General features: G+C 38.0%; 1 protein-coding gene and 1 non-coding gene across 10 annotated transcripts in view; one reads left to right on the top strand and one right to left on the bottom strand.

Annotated features, from left to right (window-relative positions):
• The window catches only part of FGD4 (FYVE, RhoGEF and PH domain containing 4), a 244,327-nt gene that overhangs the window by 42,319 nt on the left and 178,552 nt on the right, over window positions 1-23,456 (bottom strand). For all 9 annotated transcript variants that reach the window (XM_061417423.1, XM_061417422.1, XM_061417427.1 and 6 more), the window contains 6 exons: window positions 19,339-19,428; window positions 16,671-16,816; window positions 16,136-16,292; window positions 4,472-4,610; window positions 1,873-1,931; window positions 1,402-1,548 (listed from right to left, as the gene is read on the bottom strand). In XM_061417423.1, the coding sequence (XP_061273407.1) occupies window positions 1,402-1,548; window positions 1,873-1,931; window positions 4,472-4,610; window positions 16,136-16,292; window positions 16,671-16,816; window positions 19,339-19,428 (738 nt within the window). The remainder of the gene's footprint in view (window positions 1-1,401; window positions 1,549-1,872; window positions 1,932-4,471; window positions 4,611-16,135; window positions 16,293-16,670; window positions 16,817-19,338; window positions 19,429-23,456) is intronic.
• LOC133249030 (U6 spliceosomal RNA) lies at window positions 6,769-6,875 on the top strand. Its single transcript, XR_009736838.1, has one exon. It is a non-coding gene; the product is annotated as a U6 spliceosomal RNA (small nuclear RNA).

Here is a 23,456-nt window from a genome sequence, read left to right on the forward strand (position 1 = left end):
GGTCTCGTATTTGCTGACTGTATAGAGCTTCTCCATCTTCGGCTACAAAGAATATAATCAATCTGATTTCGGTGTTCGCCATCTAGTGATGTCCATGAGTCTTCTCTTGTGTTGTTGGAAGAGGGTGTTTTGTATGACCAGTGTGTTCTCTTGACAAAACTGTTAGCCTTTGCCCTACTTCATTTTGTACTCCAAGGCCAAACTTGCCTGTTATTCCGGGTATCTCTTAACTACCTGCTTTTGCATTCCAGTCCCCTATGATGAAAAGGACATCTTTTTTGGTACTAGTTCTAGAAGGTCTTGTAGGTCTTCATAGAACCATTCAACTTCAAATTCTTCGGCATTAGTGGTTGAGACATAGACTTGGATTACTGTGATACTGAATGGTTTGCCTTGGAAATGAACAAAAATCATTCTGCCATTTTTGAGATTGTATCCAAGTACTGCATTTCGGACTCTTTGGTTGACTATGAGGACTACTTTCTTCTACATTTCTACATTTCTTCTAAGGGACTGGTGCTCCCTGTAACAGATATAATGGTCTTCTGAACTAAATTCACATATTCTGGTACATTTTAGTTCTCTGATTCCTAAAATGTCCTGCCGTGTCCTGCTTGACCACTTCCAATTTACCTTGATTCATGGACCTAACATTCCAGGATCCTATGCAATATTGAGCTTTACAACATCACATTTTACTTCCATCACCAGTCACATCCACAGCTGGGTGTTGTTTTTGCATTGGCTCCATCTCTTCATTCTTTTTGGAGTTATTTATCCACTCTTCTCCAGTAGCATGTTGGGTACTTACTGACCTGGGGAGTTCATCTTTCAGTGTCATATCTTTTTGCCTTTTCATACTGTACGTGGGGTTCTTAAGGCAGGATTACTGAAGTGGTTTGCCATTCCTTCTCCAGGAAGTTCTAGACTAACTGTCATTTCCAGGAAGTTAAGAGAGGGACAGGGAGTGACTACAGTGAAAAAGAACTATGTAGCAAATTCATGTACTTTTACACAGACATTTGAAGCACAAGTTTTACAACTTTGTCTATATATTTCTTTAAACCAAAATAATTAAAATAGTGATCCCCACGTACACACTGATGCCTATGATCTTCAAGGAAAGGTTAAATTTATCTTCACTATGTGTTACTGAAATAAATTACACATGATAAGTATACAGAAAAATTACAGAAGAATACTTCAAAAACAGATTTGTGTCCTTCAAAGAACAAGTTTCAGTTAATACAGACATTCCCTGATGTGGAATCCAGACAGTATTGACTAAATCAGATTAGAAATAATTGCTTGGGTGAGCAAGCAAGCACCCTACTTTTCCAAGATACATGTAACAGTGTTATGAGGTATTCTTATGTGACTTCCTCATACTACAAAACTCACTAAGAAAAGGTAGCGTTCCTGTGCTGATGTGTTCCGAGCAGCTAGTTTGAGGATCTGTCCATCTTTTATTAATTCATTTGAAGGATTTACAATGTCTTCTTCTTCTCCCAACATTTCATAAATCTCTAAGAGTTTCTTTAGGTTTTCCTAGGAAATTAGAACAAAACACAGCAAGATCAAATATAAGGAGGTTTCACCTTAATGCCTTTAATTAATGACCATAGCTAAAATATACACAAATCACAAAGGATTGGAACTAAGCATAAACTTAAGTATAAAGATCAGTTAAGAGCAAATTAAAACCTGGGAGAAGAGGGAAGAGTATAATCACAGATAGTTCTAAACATTTTATAAACAATATTTTTTGTTCACGTGTCAATTCATTTTGGGCCAAAACTGTAGATAATATTAGACTATATTATTAACAATTATCTAACTAAAAGATTTCCATTTCCTCTGAAAACTACTTACCATTTTTCTTATTGCACTATTAGAATGGCTTGCTGCTGTAGATATAATTTCAAGTGATTCTAAATAGGAGAAAAGAAAAGTAAATATATTTTGTCCTTTCTATATTACTAGATAGCTGAATAATGTATAGCATAATAAGGAATCTGAGACCAAAGACACACAATAAAAGCAGGGGCAATTTCCATTTACAAGTTGGATACTTCCAAAGTTCATTTGTAAGCAGATGATTTGGAATTTGGGAAGTATTTACTCATAAAAAGTCATATATAGTGACTAGGCTCACAGGTACATTTAATTCATTAGGAATCTTCAAAATAGCAAATATCATGACAATAGCTTGTTATAAGGCACTTTGTCAGGGGTGTTCATATATATTATGTCAATTCATTTTTATGCAACCCTGAATGGCAAATACATTAGCTTCATTTGGCAGATGAAAGAAGTAAAGAGTGATGTTCCTTGGGTAGGGTCATAGATTATGATACTAAAGGGCTACATTTGAACCTAAGTCTTCTGACTCAAAAGTTCTACAACATTTCAGCAGTAGGAGAAGGAAATGGCAACCCACTCCAGTGTTCTTGCCTGGAGAATCCCAGGGACGGCAGAGCCTGGTGGGCTGCCGTCTATGCGGTTGCACAGAGTCGGACACGACTGAAGTGACTTAGCAGCAGTAGCAGTACAAGTAAATTAACCAACAAACATAATCAGTTTTCTCTGGGAAAACACACTCACAGTTCTAATCTAGGTGAAAGAGAATTTTTTGATGCCAATGTCGATGGAAGGTTTTGTTGCTAGGGCAGGTGGTAGTGAGAGATGGGAATGGGGAAGGCAGGAGCTTTGATATGGGCAAGGTAGGAGCTTCAGGACTACTGGTGAAGAGAGGTCGAAGGTGGAAGCTGAGGCTTCCTGCTGGGTTAACCTGAGGGAATGTTCTCAATCCTCCATCATGTCCTGCTCTCCTTTCTTTTCTATCTTATGAATACTGGTTGGGTTAATTCTGGTATCACAACAACCTCATCATTCTGAACCGACTTTTCTGTCTTCTTTGTTCTTCTGCTGAACAAAATGCACTTTTGCTGCTTTTCCTTCTGCTTTTAGGTTTCTAAAAGTATTTTTGTGTTTCCTTAGAATGTTAGTATAAGTAGTAATGGGAAATCAAAGAGCAAAAAATTACCCTATTATGTTGCTGACTTTCTCATTTTGGAGAAGGGGGAAGCGGTGTGGGGACCACCAGCCCCTACCCCTCTCACTGCACCATCTTTTTTTTTTTCTATTTTTAAATTTTTATTTATTTAATTATTTTTTGGCTGCCCTGGGTCTTTGTTTTTGTGTGCAGGCTTTCTCTAGTTGCAGCAATCAGGGGCTACTCTTTGTTGTGGTGTATGGGTTTCTAACTTCTGTGGCTTCTCTTGTTTGTGGAACATGAGCTCTCTGGTGCATGGGCTTTAAGTAGTTGTGGCTCACAGGTTCCACAGTTGTGGTACATAGGCTTAGTTGCTCTGCAGCATGGGGAATCTTCCCAGGCAAGAGATCGATGCTGGATGCTTGGGACTGGTGCACTGGGACGACCCAGAGGGATGGTATGGGGAGGGAGGAGGGAGGAGGGTTCAGGATGGATTTTCTTTTAAAAATTTAAAATAAAAAAAAAAAAAACTGAATCCCCTGCATTGGCAGGTGAATTCTTAACTACTGGACCATCAGATAATTCCGACTTTCTCACTTTTGACATAGGTACCTTAGCAGAAGTCCAAGTCTTTGAAAACAGAAGAAAAGGAATTTTTATTTAAATTTTAGAGAATTATCCTGATTTGGGCAACTCAGTATATTCCATATAGGATCCAAGGTAGAGGGAGACAAGTTAAGATGGGCTGGGGCTACTACCCAAGAGACTAGTCTGAGAAGTAGAAACAGTAAGCCAACTTCCAATCTTACCACTAGTTCTGCTGGTTTTAGTAGCAGTTGTAGTATATGTTGATTACCAACCCAAGTTAAATTTTCATTCTACACAGTTAATTGATTTTTTCAAAAGTACACAAGAAAACAAATATCTTATTGAAATGCTTAGGTCCTAAAAAGTCTTTCATTATGATCTAATGGCAAAAAAAAATATAATGAATAGAACAGGAATAAAGGTTTCTCAGGGAAAATGCTGACACTAAACAGCATTATTTTCTCTTCTATCTTAGTAAAAGGTAGAGAGAAATCACTTTGCTTAGGCTATTTTTAAATAGTAAATGTCATCTTAGTTTTCTTGGTATATATCTACCCCCTTAATTAACCAGCAGCACTAGTAATTCTGAATGGTTGAATTCTTTCTGTGAGAAGGTAATTGTGTATTGCTATTCCAGATGTCTCTAAGACTACAGTTTTATATTTTAGAGTTAATCACTAATGTGAAACCAGCATGAGAAATGTGATTTGCATTGCTCTAAGCCTATGATTTGGGCTCAAAAGTGCTTGCCTAATTGAGGTGTTGATAACAATTTCCAGTGAGGTTATTTTCTGACACCAATATTTTACTAAAGTGGCTTCTACTTCACTTTGAAATCACAAGGCTACTTGGCCACTAAATTATCCCATAATGGAAGGGGGGATTTACTTTTAGCATCATTCCAGTCCGGAGAATCTGGGGGCAATTTCCTTAGGTAGTCCTTAAGGAGCATCTCATACCGGGGAATGCGCTGAACAGGTTCTAGCATGTGATGCTGCAAAGTCAAGCTCCCACAGACCTTCTGTTTCTGTAGTGAGAAAGGTTTTTAAAGAAAGATTTAAAAATTAGGTTAGACAGTCTAAAAACTCAAGGTAATATAGAACTTTCACTAAAATGTGGCCTGTGTATCACCTGCATCAGATACATTCTTGGGATGCTATTAAAAATGGAAATCCTAAACCCCACTCCAAACTATGAAACCACAATTTTGAGAACATAGCTTGGATATGTATTTAAGAACATTCCCAATTTTTTCCATTAAAGTCTGAGGACCACCAATCTACTCAGAAAATAAATAAATAAAGCAGAATTTTAAGCAGGAAAATTCCAGATTGATGGCATCTACTTTCATTGGTCATTACAAGGGTTTTTCAGGTCATACTATCAAATCATAACTCCAGAGATTTTCAAAAGAAGCATCTATTTAAAGAGGTTCACTAAGTAACACTATATTAAATGACTATGGATTCAGCAGAAATTATCCCATAATAAGACTACTATAAATGTCATTTCCTTTGAACCGAAAAGACTCCACATGTAGAAGGGTGACAAGATAATAAAATTTTAATTTTTCATTAGGTCATGGCATTCTCTTCCATTAGAAACCAAACTCTGAATAGATCTCCTTTGCTCTGGCAAAATTGAGTCTATAGAACATGCTTTCAGTAAGCGATTAATGTGGAAGGGAAGAAAAAAGATTACTTGAAAATAAGATGTGTTCCTCTTCATATTTAACACAGCGGAAACCCCTTAATATATTTACTCATGACCATGACCAGAGCACTTAAGGGTAAAAAATGTGTCAATATTAAGATAAGACATGATATTTGCATTCAAAGCAAACAAGAAACTAAAATGTAATCTGGTGTAATAATGTCAAGCTGGGTTTAGATTTATTTTATCTAATGCAGGTTTTCAGGCAGGGGAGTGATATCATTAGATATGACATCTATTAAGATTAATCTATTGCAGTGTGGCCTTGGGAACATGTAGGGAAACTAGTTTGAAAATTACTGTAGACCAGGAAAAAAGTAAAAACAGCCTGAAATTAGTATGGAAGCTGAAGGTGAATGGCTCTCCTTAATAACCTGTAAGATACAAATATTATAAGTTTAGTTATCCCATTTGACTTTCTCCAGCAAGCCTAGGGAACACACACACACACATACGCATACACACATATATCTCCAGGAAAATATTACTGATCCCCAAATTTTACATGAAGAAACTGGTCCAGAAAAGTTAGGGGAGCTTTCTAAGGTCAAGTGACTATAAGTAGCAGACTAGAATCTTAACTAGCTTAGCTGATTCTCAAACTACCACTCCTTTCACAACTCCATCCTTTCCTTATAAAATGGAGAAGACAGATATTGCTAATTCAGAGTTTTAATACTTGATGAAACAATAATGATAATCATTATCACCATCACCATATTGAGCATTTGTATGCAACAAGCTCCAAGTTAAGTCCCTTGAATATACTGTTTAAAGAACACATACAGAGAATGAGGAAAAATGATAAATCAAAGGTAAAGCCACGTGATCAAATTCTGGTGAATAAAAGAATATTGGTGCTGTGTAATAAATCCAATCACGTAATCACAAATGTCACAAAGCATAAATGTTATGTGGAAAAAATGTTTGAAAGCTAGACAGGACTCGAACATGTTGAGTGTGTATTGATGACAAGATGCTCATACAGAATTGTGAAGCCAGCACTCAGAATTTCATAACTAGAGTATAGGCATAAAGGACTAAATTAGAAATAATGACCCTATAAGCAGATAGTGACTTATATGCAGAGTACATTATGCAAAATGCCAGGCTGGATGAAGCACAAATTGGAATCAAGATTTCCTGGAGAAACATCAATCACCTCAGATATGCAGATGACACCACCCATATGGCAGAAAGCAAGGAGGAACTAAAGAGACTCTCGATTAAAGTGAAAGAAGACAGTGAAAAGGATGGCTTACAATTCAAAATTCATCATGGCATCTGGTCCCATCACTTCATGGCAAGTAGATGGGGAAACAGCGGAAACAGTGACACACTTTATCTTCTTTGGGCTCCAAAATCTCTGCAGATGGTGACTGCAGATTTTCATGACTGCAATCATGAAATTAAGACATTTGCTCCTTAGAAGAAAAGCTATGACCAAACTAGCGTATTAAAAAGCTGAGACAGTGCTCGCTTCGGCAGCACATATACTAAAATTGGAACGATACAGAGAAGATTAGCATGGCCCCTGCGCAAGGATGACACGCAAATTCGTGAAGCGTTCCATATTTTTAGAAAACCCTAAAGACTCCACCAGAAAATTACTAGAACTAATCAATGACTATAGTAAAGTTGCAGGATATAAAATCAACACACAGAAATCTCTTGCATTCCTATACACTAATAATGAGAAAACAGAAAGAGAAATTAAGGAAACAATTCCATTCACCATTGCAACAGAAAGAATAAAATACTTAGGAATATATCTACCTAAAGAAACTAAAGACCTATATATAGAAAACTATAAAACACTGGTGAAAGAAATCAAAGAGGACACTAATAGATGGAGAAATATACCATGTTCATGGATTGGAAGAATCAATATAGTGAAAATGAGTATATTACCCAAAGCAATCTATAGATTCAATGCAATCCCTATCAAGCTACCAACAGTATTCTTCACAGAGCTAGAACAAATAATTTCACAATTTGTATGGAAATACAAAAAACCTTGAATAGCCAAAGCGATCTTGAGAAAGAAGAATGGAACTGGAGGAATCAACCTACCTGACTTCAGGCTCTACTACAAAGCCACAGTCATCAAGACAGTATGGTACTGGCACAAAGACAGAAATATAGATCAATGGAACAAAATAGAAAGCCCAGAGATAAATCCACGCACATATGGACACCTTATCTTTGACAAAGGAGGCAAGAATATACAATGGATTAAAGACAATCTCTTTAACAAGTGGTGCTGGGAAAACTGGTCAACCACTTGTAAAAGAATGAAACTAGAACACTTTCTAACACCATACACAAAAATAAACTCAAAATGGATTAAAGATCTAAACATAAGACCAGAAACTATTAAACTCCTAGAGGAGAACATAGGCAAAACACTCTCTGACATACATCACAGCAGGATCCTCTATGACCCACCTCCCAGAATATCGGAAATAAAAGCAAAAATAAACAAATAGGACCTAATTAACCTTAAAAGCTTCTGCACATCAAAGGAAACTATCAGCAAGATGAAAAGACAGCCTTCAGAATGGGAGAAAATAATAGCAAATGAAGCAACTGACAAACAACTAATCTCAAAAATATATAAGCAACTCCTCCAGCTCAACTCCAGAAAAATAAATGACCCAATCAAAAAATGGACCAAAGAACTAAACAGACATTTCTCCAAAGAAGACATACAGATGGCTAACAAACACATGAAAAGATGCTCAACATCACTCATTATCAGAGAAATGCAAATCAAGACCACTATGAGGTACCATTTCACACCAGTCAGAATGGCTGCGATCCAAAAGTCTACAAGCAATAAATGTTGGAGAGGGTGTGGAGGAAAGGGAACTCTCTTACACTGTTGGTGGGAATGCAAACTAGTACAGCCACTATGGAGAACAGTGTGGAGATTCCTTAAAAAACTGGAAATAGAACTGCCTTATGATCCAGCAATCCCACTGCTGGGCATACACACTGAGGAAACCAGAAGGGAAAGAGACACGTGTACCCCAATGTTCATCGCAGCACTGTTTATAATAGCCAGGACATGGAAGCAACCTAGATGTCCATCAGCAGATGAATGGATAAGAAAGCTGTGGTACATATACACAATGGAGTATTACTCAGCCATTAAAAAGAATACATTTGAATCAGTTCTAATGAGGTGGATGAAACTGGAGCCTATTATACAGAGTGAAGTAAGCCAGAAGGAAAAACACCAATACAGTATACTAACGCATATATATGGAATTTAGAAAGATGATAACAATAACCCTGTGTACGAGACAGCAAAAGTGACGCTGATGTATGGAACAGTCTTATGGACTCTGTGGGAGAGGGAGAGGGTGGGAAGATTTGGGAGAATGGCATTGAAACAGGTAAAATATCATGTATGAAACGAGATGCCAGTCCAGGTTCAATGCACGATACTGGATGCTTGGGGCTAATGCACTGGGATGACCCAGAGGGATGGTATGGGGAGGGAGGAGGGAGGAGGGTTCAGGATGGGGGGAGCACATGTATACCTATGACGGATTCATTTTGATATTTGGCAAAACTAATACAATTATGTAAAGTTTAAAAATAAAAAAAATAAAAAAAGCTGAGACAAAAAAAATAAAAAAATAAAAAGCTGAGAGAATATTCATTGGAAGGACTGATGCTGAAGCTGAAACTCCAATACTTTGGCCATCTGATGGGAAGAACTGACTCACTGGAAAAGACCCTGATGCTGGAGAAGATTGAAGGCAGGAAGAAAAGGGGATGACAGAGGATGAGATGGTTGGATGTTATCACCAACTTGGTGGACATGAGTTTGAGCAAGCTCTGGGAGTTGGTAATGGAGAGGGAAGCCTGGCATGCTGCAGTCCATGGGGTTACAAAGGGTCAGACACGACTGAGCAACTGAACTGAACTGACCATATAAGCGTCTGTATGACATTATGGTTAAAGGCTTGAGAAGCTACAACATCACTGAGAGAGTGGAGAGAAAGATTATGCAGGGCAAAAAACCTTATATTCTGCCCACATTTCAATATTAGCAAAATGAGTTAATGAAAGAATCAAAGAAAGAACCAGGGTTCAGAGAGATAGATGACTGCTTAATCATGAGAAAAGAGACATTTAAGAAAAGGAGTGAAGGGCAAGGGCAGGACTTTTGGCTATCACTGAGTAATAATGATGCTGGCAAAATCACCCTTTTAAAAAGCAACTTTAAAGCTGGATAAAACTTAACAACAACAACAATCATTTCAGTACTTTGGAAATTGAACAAAAGCATGTAACAACCTGAAAATTTAATTTTGTTTTTGTTTTTTAAACTGCTGAACTTTGGGTAAGAACAGTAAGAATCTGTGGTCTTCTGGCCTGTGTGTTAGTCGCTCAGTCGTGTCCAATTGTTTGCAACCTCATGGACTGTAGACCTCCAGGCTCTTTCATCCACGGGATTTTTTCAGGCAAGAATACTGGAGTGGGTTGCCATTTCTTTCTCCAGAACATCTTACCAACCCAGGAATCAAAGCGGGGTCTCCCACACTGCAGGCAGACTCTTCTGTCTGAGCCACCAGGGAAGCTCTGACCTGAGGCTTCTGGCCTGAGGCTGCACCTATTCTTCCATCAGCTCAGTCAATGGGAAGATTTTCCCAGGGTGTGACAGGCTGTGAGGACTGGCAGTTTCTCTGCTGAAACTCAAGAGGGCTCATTTGATTTAGAGTGATGAACAAAGCACACACCCAGCAATAGTGTCAGTGAACAGTATGAAAAGGCAAAAAGACAGGACATTAAAAGATGAAATCCCCAGGTTGGTAGGTGCCCAATATGCTACTGGAGATCAGTAGAAGAAATAACTCCAGAAAGAATGAAGGGATGGAGCCAAAGCAAAAACAACACCAGCTGTGGATGCGACTAGTGAAAGAAACAAAGGCCAATGCTGTAAAGAGCAATATTGCATAGGAACCTGGAATGTTAGGTCCATGAATCAAGGTAAATTGGAAGTGGTCAAACAGGAGATGGCAAGAATGAACACTGACATTTTAGGAATCAGCAAGATGGCAAGCGTGAACATCGACATTTTAGGAATCAGCAAACTAAAATGGACTGGAATGGGTGAATTTCACTCAGATGACCATTATATCTACTACTCTGGGCAAGAATCCCTTAGAAGAACTGGAGTAGCCCTCATAATCAACAAAAGAGTCTGAAATACAGTACTTGGATGCAATCTCAAAAATGACAGAATGATCTCTGTTCGTTTCCAAGGCAAATCATTCAATATCACAGTAATCCAAGTCTATGCCCCAACCACTAATGCCGAAGAAGCTGAAGTTCAACAGTTCTATGAAGACCTACAAGACCTTCTAGAAGTAACACCAAAAAAAGATGTCCTTTTCATTAAAGGGGACTGGAATGCAAAAATGGGGAATCAGGAGATATCTGAAGTAACAGGCAAATTTGGCCTTGGAGTACAGAATGAAGCAGGGCAAAGGCTCATAGAGTTCTGCCAAGAGAACGCACTCATCATAGGAAACACCCTCTTCCAACAACACAAGAGACGATTCTACACATGGACATCACCAGATGGCCAACACCAAAATCAGACTGATTATATTCCTTGCAGCCAAAGATGGAGAAGCTCTATACAATCAGCAAAAACAAGACTGGGAGCTGACTGGGGCTCAGATCATGAACTCCTTATTGCCAAATTCAGACTGAAATTTAAGAAAGTTGAGAAAACCACTAGATCATTCAGGTATAACCTAAATCAAATCCCTTACGATTATACAGTGGAAGTGAGAAATAGATTTAAGGGATTAGATCTGATAGACAGTGCCTGGAGAACTATGGAAGGAGCTTTGTGACATTGTACAGGAGACAGGAATCGAGACCATCCCCAAGAAAAAGAAACACAAGAAAGCAAAATGGTTGTCTGAGGAGGCCTTACAGATAGCTGAAAAAAGAAAAGACGCAAAAGGCAAAGGAGAAAAGGAAAGATATACCCATTTCAATGCAGAATTCCAAAGAATAGCAAGGAGAGATAAAAAACGCTTCCTCAGTGATCAGTGCAAAGAAAAAGAGGAAAACAATAGAATGGGAAAGATTAGCGATCTCTTCAAGAAAAATAGAGATACCAAGGGAACATTTCATACAAAGATGGACACAATAAAGGACAGAAATGGTATGGACCTAAGACAAGCAGAAAATATTAAGAACAGGTGGCAAGAACACACAGAAGAACTGTACAAAAAAGATCTTCATGACCCAGATAATCATGATGGTATTTTCATTCACCTAGAGCCAGGTACCCTGGAATGCTAAGTGAAGTGGGCCTTAGGAAGCATCACTACGAACAAAGCTAGTGGAGGTGATGGAATTCCAGTTGAGCTATTTCAAATCCTAAAAGATGATGCTGTGAAAGTGCTGCCCTCAATATGCCAGTAAATTTGGAAAACTCAGCACTGGCCACAGGACTGGAAAAGGTCAGTTTTCATTCCAATCCCAAAGAAAGGAAATACCAAAGAATGCTCAATCTACCACACAATTGCACTCATCTCACACGCTAGTAAAGTAATGCTCAAAATTCTCCAAGCCAGGCTTCAATAGTACGTGAACCATGAACTTCCAGATGTTCAAGCTGGATTTAGAAAAGGCAGAGGAATCAGAGATCAAATTGCCAACAACCAATGGATCATCAAAAAAGCAAGTGAGTTCCAAAAAAAACATCTATTTCTGCTTTATTGCTTACGTCAAAGCCTTTGACTGTGTGGATTACAATAAACTGTGGAAAATTCTGACAGAGATGAAATACCAGACCACCTGACCTGCCTCTTGAGAAATTTGTGGGTTTTTTTTTCCCTCTTTTATTTATTAAAAAAAAAAATTTTTTTTACTTTACAATATTGTATTGGTTTTGCCATACATCAACATGCATCTTGAGAAATTTATATGCAGGTCAGGAAGCAAAAGTTAGAACTGGACATGGAACAACAGATTGGTTCCAAGTTTGGAAAGGAGTACATCAAGGCTGTATATTGTCACCCAGCTTATTTATCTTATATGCAGCAAATATCATGAGAAATGCTGGGCTGGAAGAAGCACAATCTAGAATCAAGATGCCAGGAGAAATATAAGTTACCTCAGATATGCAGATGACACCACCCTTATGGCCCAAAGTGAAGAACTAAAGAGCCTCTTGATGAAAGTGAAACAGGACAGTGAAAAGTTGGCTTAAAACTCAACATTCAGAAAACTAAGATCATGGCATCTGGTCCCATCGCTTCAAGGCAAATAGATGGTTAAACAGTGACAGACTTTATTTTTTTTGGCTCCAAAATCACTGCAGATGATGACTACAGCCATGGAATTAAAAGCTGCTTACTCCTTGGGAGAAAAGTTGTGACCAACCTAGACAGCATATTAAAAAGCAGAGACATTACTTTGCCAACAAATTCTGTCTAGTCAAAGCTATGGTTTTTCCAGTAGTCATGTATGGATGTAAGAGTTGGACGACAAAGAAAGCTGAGCGCTGAAGAATTGATGATTTTGAACAGTGGTGTTGGAGAAGACTCTTGAGTCCCTTGGACAGCAAGGAGATCCAACCAGTCCATCCTAAAGGAAATCAGTCCTGACTATACATTGGTAGGACTTATACTGAAGCTGAAACTCCAATACTTTGTCCACCTGATGGGAAGAACTGACTCACCAGAAAAGACCGTGATGCTGGGAAAGATTGAAGGCATGAGGAGAAGGGGATGACAGAGGATGAGATGGTTGGATGGCATCACTGACTCAATGGACATGAGTTTGAGTAAGTTCCGGGAGTTGGTGATGGACAGGGAAGCCTGGCGTGCTATAGTCCACGCATTTGCAAAGAGGCAGACACAACTGAACAACTGAACTGAACTGAACTGATTCTGATATTTCTTTGTTAGTGTAAAGAAGGGGAACAGATTTTTTCATGTTAATCTTGTATCCTGCTATGTTGCTGAATTTATCAGTCCTAGTAGTTTCTGTGTGGAGTCTTTAGCGTTTTCTATATACAGTATAATGTCATATGCTTACAATGACAATTTTACCTCTTCTCTTCCAATTTGGATAATTTTTCTTTTTCTTCTATGATTGCTGTGGCTAAGACTTCAATTATTATGTTGAAGAGAAGTGCTGAGAGTGGGCATCAGTGTCTTGTTCCAGATTTTAGCAGGAAAGTTTTCAAGCTTTTCCCTGTTAAGTATTATGGTGGTTGGGGTTTGTCATAAATAACTTTTATGTTGAGATATGTTCCCTCAAAGGGCTTCCCAGATAGCTCAGTTGGTAAAGAATCTGCCTAGAATGCAGGAGACACTGGTTTGATTCCTGGGCTGTGAAGGTTTGCTGGAGAAGGGACAGGCTACCCACTCCCGTATTCCTGGGCTTCCCTTGTGGCTCAGCTGGTAAAGAATTCACCTGCAATGAAAGAGACCTGGGTTCGATCCCTGGGTTAAGAAGATCCCCTGGAGAAGGGAAAGGCTACCAACTGCAGTATACTGGCCTGGAGAATCCCATGGACTATATAGTTCATGGGGTCGCAAAGAGTCGGACACGCCCAAGCGACTTTCAGTTTCACTTCATGTTCCCTCAATATCCATTTTGGTAACAGTTTGTATCATGAATGGATGTTGCATTTTATCAAATGCTTCTTCTGCATCTATTGAGATCATCATGTGGTTTCCATCTTTCCTTTTCTTGGTATTGTATATCACATTGATTTATATATACTTTATATATATATATATATAACTCTAACTTCTTTAAGACTTAAAATTATACAAAACAGTAATCATATCACTGTATTAATGGGTTTTAAACACAGGTAAAAAATATCCATGTAAAACAAAAAAAGGTAGTCAAGAATACCACCCAAATAATCTTAGGTGATCTAAGAAATCAGTATTTAATATTGATATTAATATCAACATTTAAACTTTTCAATATTTAAACTTAAGCAAAGAAATTATCAACAGTCTTGACTAGAGAATCAAATAGAAAGTATTATGTTATTCAGTTCAGTTCAGTTCCGTCACGTCCAACTCTTTGCAACCCCATGAACCACAGCACAGCAGGCCTCCCTGTCCATTACCAACTCCCGGAGTCCACCCAAACCGATGTCCATTGAGTCGGTGATGCCATCCAACCATCTCATCCTCTGTCGTCCCCTTCTCCTCCTGCCTTCAATCTTTCCCAACATCACGGTCTTTTCAAATGAGTCAGCTCTTCGTGTCAGGTGGCCAAAGTATTGGAGTTTCAGCTTCAACATCAGTTCTTCCAATGAACACCCAGGACTGATCTTTAGGATGGACTGGTTGGATGTCCTTGCAGTCCAAGGGACTCTCAAGAGTCTTCTTCAACACCACAGTTCAAAAGCATCAATTCTTTGGCGCTCAGCTTTCTTTATAATCCAACTCTCACATCCATACATGACTACTGGAAAAACCATAGCCTTGACTAGATGGACCTTTGTTGACAAAGTAATGTCTCTGCTTTTTAATATGCGGTCTAGGTTGGTCATAACTTTCCTTCCAAGGACTAAGCATCTTTTAATTTCATGGCTGCAATCAGCATCTGCAGTGATTTTGGAGCCCCCCAAAATAAAGTCAGCCACTGTTTCCACTGTTTCTCCATCTACTTCACATGAAGTGATGGGACTGGATGCCATGATCTTAGTTTTCTGAATGTTGAGCTTTAGGCCAACTTTTTCACTCTCTTCTTTCACTTTCATCAACAGGCTCTTTAGTTCTTCTTCACTTTCTGCCATAAGGGTGCTGTCATCTGCATATCTGAGGTTATTGATATTTCTCCCGGCAATATCAACTTGTGCTTCCTCCAGCCCAGCATTTCTCATGATATACTCTGCATATAAGTTAAATAAGCAGGGTGACAATATACAGCCTTGACGTACTCCTTTTCCTATTTGGAAACAGTCTGTTGTTCCATGTCCAGTTTTAACTGTTGTTTCCTGACCTGCATACAGGTTTCTCAGGATGCCGGTCAGGTGGTCTGGTATTCTCATCTCTTTCAGAATTTTCCACAGTTTATTGTGATCCACACAGTCAAAGGCTTTGGCATAGTCAATAAAGCAGAAATAGATGTTTTTCTGGAACTCTCTTGCTTTTTCCATTATTAAAATGTATTATCCAGGTTTGATGAAATTTTAAGCCACATATATGAAATGACCAACTCCCCCACCCCCAAGAAACAAAACAGAATATAGTTGATCCTTGCATATGGGTTTGTACTATGCAGGTCCACTTATACACATATTGTTGTTGTTTTTCCCCCCGGTAAATATGTACTACAGTACTACATAATCCATGTTTGGTTGAATCCATGGATGCATAACCATGGATATGAAGGGCTGGCCCTAAAACTATACTGGGATTTTCAAACAGTGGGGCATAAACGATCCTAACCCCTGTGTTGTCCAAGGGTCAACTGTAATTATGTTTCCAAAATGTCATGGTTTATAGCATTCTTTATATTCATTCCAACATTTCAACCTCTGAAAGCAAGCAAGAGACACAGAGAGCTGGATGGAAACTTTTTTGGAAATTTATGTGGACCCTAATAAAGCCAGACTCTCCTTGCCTTAAAAATAAATGGAGAATTTACTGTTCAGTATATAGCATGTGCTCAATAAATATTTTAACTTTGCAGAGATGATTTTTGCATAATTTAGAGTAGATTAGAATTTGTCTAGGAGTCTCAATCTAAAATTTAGATCTAGAAAACCTTATGATTTGTACAGAAAAATTAATTTATAGCCTTGAACAAAAGAGTTCTATTTACCTGAATTTCTTCAACTACTGATTTGAACTGGGGAATACGCTCCGTCATGTTTTTAACCAATTCCATTGCGTTATCGAATCCCTTCACATATTCTCCGTACATCTTAAGGAATGGTGCCAATTTCTGAAGGATGTCACCAATTCTAGGGGTAGTTTCCCTGTATAAAACATAGAAGCAAGCTATTAAGATTTCTTATAGAATGAATGAATGTAGAGGACTCCAAAGTAATCACTTTTTATACACATTCTGTGCTTTTATCAGATCCACTTTGCTCCAAAACTGACAGAATGAAAAAAGCACTTTTTAAAAGAGAGTTAATAATGACACTGTAAAGAGAAATGCTATGGAATTCTGATGTTCCAGATAATCCCTAATATCTTGTTTCTACTAATCAAACTAAAGCTTGTAAAGAAGAGATAAAATGTTTTCAACTAAAGCCAAAAAATGTACTACAAGGTCTTTCAGGGATCTTTAACATAAAAAATTTTGCATAAATGCTGCCTTAGATATATTACTTGTTATCTACTCCCCTTACCATTCTTGCATTCTTTTCTCCAGCTCTGGCAATAGGAATCTACTATGGAAGGTATTTATTGATGAAATATTAGAAAAGATTTTATTCACCAGCTCTGCTGAAAATGAACCTCGATTTGCTTCTTCCAATAGTTTGCAATAAAATACCTGAATAAGAAAATAAAGCAAATATTACTTCAAATTTATTGGTTAACCATCTAGCATTGTGCTGAGGCACACAGTGGGCTCTTAATAACTTTTTGTTGAATAAATGTAAAAGTTCATGATTCAAGAAATCAATCACTTTTGAAATGGAGGAATGACAATATGCTTTGAAGAGAAAAACCAGGAATTAGAATTACGAAACTAATTCTAATCTAGGCTGTGCCTCTATCTACAACAAGATATTAATCTTTTCTATTCCAGAGAAATTTCCAATCGAGGCTAATGGTGAAACAGGAGGGAAAGGGGCCGGGAACAACTTCTGAAAGAATGACATAACCCAAGAACACAAGCATAAATCAATTAGAATCAAATGGGTCCAAGACGACAGACAAGCCAACTTCAACTAGACTTTGATCCTCAATCAGCAAGCTAAATGACACGCTCAGAGGCGCCATGACAGTTCCAAGGCACTACCAAAAGACCAAAAAGTGGGTGGTGGCCCAATTCCTGGAAATTTCCACCCCTTCCCCAAAATATGAAATTACCCAGCCCATAAAAACTGATTATGCCGCATTTTGGGGCCACTGCACTCGCCTTCTGTGATGGCCCACACTCTGTGGAGTGTGTTTCTCTCTGAATAAATCCACTTTTTATGTATCACTTTGTCTCTCACCGAATTCTTTCTGTGATGAGACATTAAGGACCTGAACTTCATTACTGTGGGTTTTGGCTGAATGCCATGTACCAGCCTTGTGGGTTAGAGTCCTAAGCAGGGTTTTGGCCAGGCTCGAGTCCTGGAACACGGGTTGAAGTTCAAATCTGAGAAAAATGGTTTCAAAATAGGATTTAACCTTCCTATCCACAGGCAGAGTTAAGAGATATGGAAAATGATATATATGCACAATAATTGTATTTTCCACTCCTCTTTATTTTTTGAATGACTTTTATGTATTACATGTTGCCCTTTATTATAATTTATTGGCATAAATCTCATCTTCCCTATTTAAACAGTACACTCCTTGGGGACAGAGAACACTGTGAATTAGTTCTCATAGCACAACAGGCACTTAATAAAAAGGCAGTATGAACAAAAGAGTATTTTGGTTCTCAGATGTTTTCCTGCTTTACTAAGTAATAATGTATGATAACTTAAAACTCAGGAATGAGGATAAAAAAATCTTCTCTTGTACATAATAACAGGTATTTTAAAGACAGTAAAAATAGTTTTGCAGTCTTAGCTCTACTCCAGTAGGGCTACTATACCTCTTAATTGCCATTCTGTTAAATGTAGGCAGAAGGAAGTCTGTTCTTTCATAATGTCCAGATGGTTGTTTATTTTCTAAATTCACCTCTATTGCATTTTCTTGGGAGGCAAAAAGAATACAAAATTATGTCCTTAGAGACTCCAATAGGATATTTTAGTAATTAAGACTCTAAATTCTAAAAGGTCAGCCAACGTCACTAACAAGATAATATGGCTGGAAAAAAGAAAGAAAAAAAAGTGCAACCTGATAAGAGGAAAAAGCACATTTCCACTACAAGAATATCTAAAAGTTTCAGGTCCGTAATCTCCATGAGAACGGACATTATTTTAAAGGTACAAATCAACATAAATTGATTGACTTATGGTGAAATTCTTTGAAAAGTGAGTATTTGAGTCACAAACTCATTACTTTGGAGAACACAAGTCTTAATCAGGCCCCTTCAGGCTCACGCTAACAGACAACGTAGCTTACTTAGTCCAAGGATTCCTGATGAGGAGGCATGCCCAGGATGACCTGCTTCCACAAAGTTCCATTTTCCAATTGCCATAGTGGAACAAGCCTTCTTGTAAGTAACACTCAAACATAATACTCACTTTCTCTTCTAATAAGAAGAGTCTATATCAGTAATCTACCAATTCTCTTGATCTTTTATCAGTGTAACAGGATTAAGAGGCCATTGTGTTGAACAGTTATTCTTAATGATGCATTTTATAACTTTCTTCACAAATGTATACTTGAGATGATTCACAAGCCTCTACCATGATAAAAGTACAAAATGTTATTCACATATTCAACAACTATTAACACCAGGCACTGTTTTTAACTTTTCGTGCAAGGCTGAAAAAGTGAAATTTCAAATTTCCATCTGGCCCTATGACTCTAGGCTATTCCAATCACTCTCAATGGCTGAACAGCAAGTGAGACAAGAATCAGTGACGTATTCATGCCAGCATCAGAATCTCCTATTTAGTAACACGGTCTGCAGGATCACAATAAAGGGACAAGAAACAGTAGTGTTTAGGATTGAAAGATACAGATAAAGACATTTTGTGACCCATACGAGAGTCTTTCAATCTGTTTTCTATGAATTATGAAACCTTTGTACCTAATTAATTCACTGACAAAGTTGAAAATGTTAGTGATTTCCTTGAGGAAGTAGACAGAAACAGGCAAGCCGTTCTTGCAGTTTCTAAAGCACTTTAATTACTAAGTTAAAGTGATGTATAATGACAAAAATAATTCTGAAAGAGAAAATATTACCTGATCTAAGAGAGCAAGTCGGCTGACATAAGCTCTTTCTGTAAGCAAAAGTTCATTGGCTATTTTGTGAAGTTTTTCTTCATCAGTCTCCTAAAAATAGAATAGATATTCACATATTAGGAAAGAAAGCTTGGATGGTATTTCTAAAGTAATAAACATTATCAAATGGTTTCATCAAAAGTTTTCTTAAGCTTCTCACATACCCAATTTCTTTAAGGCATTAAGGAACATCCAACCAGAAATGAACAAAACTAGACATTAGCAATCTGCTAGATTTACCCTATGACAACTTCTTTAGGTTATAACTTCTCTGATCTCTGTATCAATTAACAGTATCATCCATCTTTTCCCTGAAACATCTTTTATTTTTTTTATTTCCCAGGTACTATACTTTCCTCATTTTCCCCCTACCTCTCTCAGGCTACTCTTTGCACATGCTTGTATCACTCTATTAGCTCTATGCACAGAACTTTTTAGCTTAAAAATTTTAATTATAGAAAATTTCAATCTTATACAAAACTAGAGAAAATAGTAAAGCAAATCCCCATGTGTCCAACATCAAGATCCAACATCAACTCATTGTTAGTCTTCTTTCATCTATGCTCCCACCCATCTCCCCTCTACCTATATTATTTTTAATTAAATCCAGACTTTATTATTTCCTCAGTTGATATCTAATTAACTCTAAAATATCTTTGTATACCCTTACTAGTGTCATGAGGATAGCAATATTTTCCCCTTGTTAACTGATCCATCTCTTGTGTCTACTACAGTGCTTCAATAAAACACTGGCATTCAATAAAATATCACTGAATGAATGATGAACAGCAGTTGCACATGCCTAAATATTGCTGGACATTTATTATTGCTTTGATATGTTGTGAATCTAATACCAAAACTACCTTTTCTGTAATATCTCCATTCTACCACCATCCTTGGATCTTACCAACCCAGCAGTGGTTCTATCCCTTTCTAGTTAGCTGACTTAAATTACTTTAAGCTTAGTTCCCTATCACAAAATTCAGTCAGCCACCAACTCCTATTCATAATATTCTGTCTTTAGCATCATCTTTTAAGTTCTCATCACTAATACCCTGTTTGCTCATACCTTATCTCAAGCCCAGGCCAATCAACAGTTGTCCAATTATCTGATTCCATTATTTTGATGGCTCTAACCCACCTTGAATACTACTGTATAAGGAATCTTTCTAAAACTCTGCTCTCCTCACCTAATTCTAATTCTAATAGGAAAGGGAAAAAAAGTCTCCAATAGTCCTCTTCTCACTAACAGGATAAAATCTAGGCTCTGTGTACCATTCAGAGTAGTTTCTACCTAGCTACTTTTCTGAAATACTCTTTTCATTCTAGGAGAGTATGAATATAATGAGTTTAGAAAAAACGTTAGTACCAAAGCAGACCAAAGTATACTTTAAGCCAGTGTCTAATTTGTGTAAAGTCTACATTTGGAACTCTGTATAAAATGTTATGAAGTTGTGTAAATATTTCATGGTATTAAACATACACGACATCTACTCTATGCTTTATATGCAATGTATATTTTAATGTGGAAAGTTACCATGCTGCTTCTTACATTACCACTGAATTGAGATATTTTTATGTGAGACTTTAGGATTAAGTAACATAATGCTGTTTAAATAATTTGTGGTCTCAGAAACACTGAAATAAGAACTATATAGCAATCAAATTCCACAATTAGTCAAGATTTTGGTTTAACTTAATAAATTCAGAGTAAAGTACCAGCATTGTTGGTTGCCTGCCTGGCATCCCTCCCTTCCCCTTATCTCTTAATGGTATCCAGATTTGGTTGTTGTGTCAATCCCAGTACTATGTAATCTTTCCTTTGCAGAAACTGACCTTATCCACAGATGAAAAGGGAGCCCTGAATGCTGTCACCACTGGATCATCAAAAAAGCAAGAGAGTACCAGAAAAACATCTATTTCTGCTTTATTGACTATGCCAAAGCCTTTGACTGTGTGGATCACAATAAACTGTGGAAAATTCTGAAAGAGATGGGAATACCAGACCACCTAACCTGCCTTTTGAGAAACCTATATGCAGGTCAGGAAGCAATAGTTAGAACTGGACATGGAACAACAGACTTGGTACCAAATAGGAAAAGGAGTACGTCAAGGCTGTATATTGTCACCCTGCTTATTTAACTTATATGCAGAGTACATCATGAGAAATGCTGGGCTGAAAGAAGCACAAGCTGGAATCAAGATTGCCAGGAGAAATATTAATAATTTCAGATATGCAGATGACACCACCCTTATGGCAGAAAGTGAAGAGGAACTAAAAAGCCTCTTGATGAAAGTGAAAGTGGAGAGTGAAAAAATTGGCTTAAAGCTCAACATTCAGAAAACTAAGATCATGGCATCCAGTCCCATCACTTCATAGGAAATAAATGGGGAAACAGTGGAAACAGTGTCAGACTTCATATTTTGGGGCTCCAAAATCACTGCAGATGGTGACTGCAGCCATGAAATTAAAAGACACTTACTCCTTGGAAGGAAAGTTATGACCAACCTAGATAGCATATTGAAAAGCAGAGACATTACTTTGCCAACAAAGGTCCATCTAGTCAAGGCTATGGTTTTTCCAGTGGTCATGTATGGATGTGAAAGTTGGACTGTGAAGAAAGCTGAGCATCGAAGAATTGATGCTTTTGAACTATAGTATTGGAGAACACTCTTGAGAGCCCCTTGGACTGCAGGGAGATCCAACCAGTCCATTCTAAAAGAGATCAGTCCTGGGTGTTCTTTGGAAGGAATAATGCTAAAGTTGAAACTCCAATATTTTGGCCACCTCATGTGAAGAGCTGACGCATTGGGAAAGACTGATGCTGGGAAGGATTGGAGGCAGGAGGAGAAGGGGACGACGGAGGATGAGATGGCTGGATGGCATCACCGACTTGATGGACATGAGTTTGAGTGAACTCTGTGAGTTGGTGATGGACAGAGGGACCTGGTGTGCTGCGATTCATGGGGTCGCAAAGAGTTGGACATGACTGAGCGACTGAACTGAACTGAACTGAATGGTGTTGCTATCAATGGTATACCACAATTGGTTTAGGAGCAAATGTGACACAAGACAATATGCAATGGCAGCTTTGGAAAAGAAGGCTCCCTATCCTTAAGGAAGAAACAAAGAAAAAGAGATCTGTTTGCTGCTCTATGTAGATGAGGGCACGTGCAGGCTTAAGTGCTAAAGAGCAGTCATCTCATAACCACGGAAATGAAGACAATAAACTTCCTTACTATTTAAGGAGGTCGAGAAAAATATCTACTTCTGCTTTATTGACTATGCCAAAACTTTGACTGTGTGGATCACAACAAACTGTGGAAAATTCTTTAAAAAAATGGGAATATCAATACCAGACCACCTGATCTGCCTCCTGAGAAATCTGTATGCAGGTCAAGAAAACCAACAGTTAGAACTGAACATGGAACAACGGACTGGTTTCAAACTGGGAAAGGAGTATGTCAAGGCTATATGTTGTCACTCTGCTTATTTAAATTATATGCAGAGTACATCATGAGAAATGCCAGGCTGGATGAAGCACAAGCTCGAATCACGATTGCCATGAGAAATATCAATAACTTCAGATATGCAGATGACACCACCCTTATGGCAGAAAGCAAAGAGGAACTAAAGAGTCTCTTGATGAAAGTGAAACAGGAGAGTTAGAAAGATGGCTTAAGATCAAGTGTAGAACTCAACATTAAAAAAACTAAGATCATGGCATCTGGTCCCATCAATTCATGGCAAATAGATGGGGAAACAATGGAAACAGTGACAGACTTTATTTTATTGGACTCCAAAATCACTGAAGATGGTGACTGCAACCATTACATTAAAAGACACTTGCTCCTTGGAAGAAAAGCTATGACAACATGTTAAAAAGCAGACATTACTTTGCCAACAAAGGTCCATCTAGTCAAAGCTATGGTTTTTCCAGTAGACACGTATGGATGTGACAGCTGCACTATAAAGAAAGCCAAAGAATTGATGCTTTTGAACTGTGGTGTTGGAGAAGACTCTTGAGAGTCCCTTGGACAGCAAGGAGATCCACCCAGTCCATCCTAAAGGAAATCAG

This window comes from Bos javanicus, chromosome 5 (assembly GCF_032452875.1).
Source record: "Bos javanicus breed banteng chromosome 5, ARS-OSU_banteng_1.0, whole genome shotgun sequence".
NCBI lineage: Eukaryota > Metazoa > Chordata > Mammalia > Artiodactyla > Bovidae > Bos > Bos javanicus.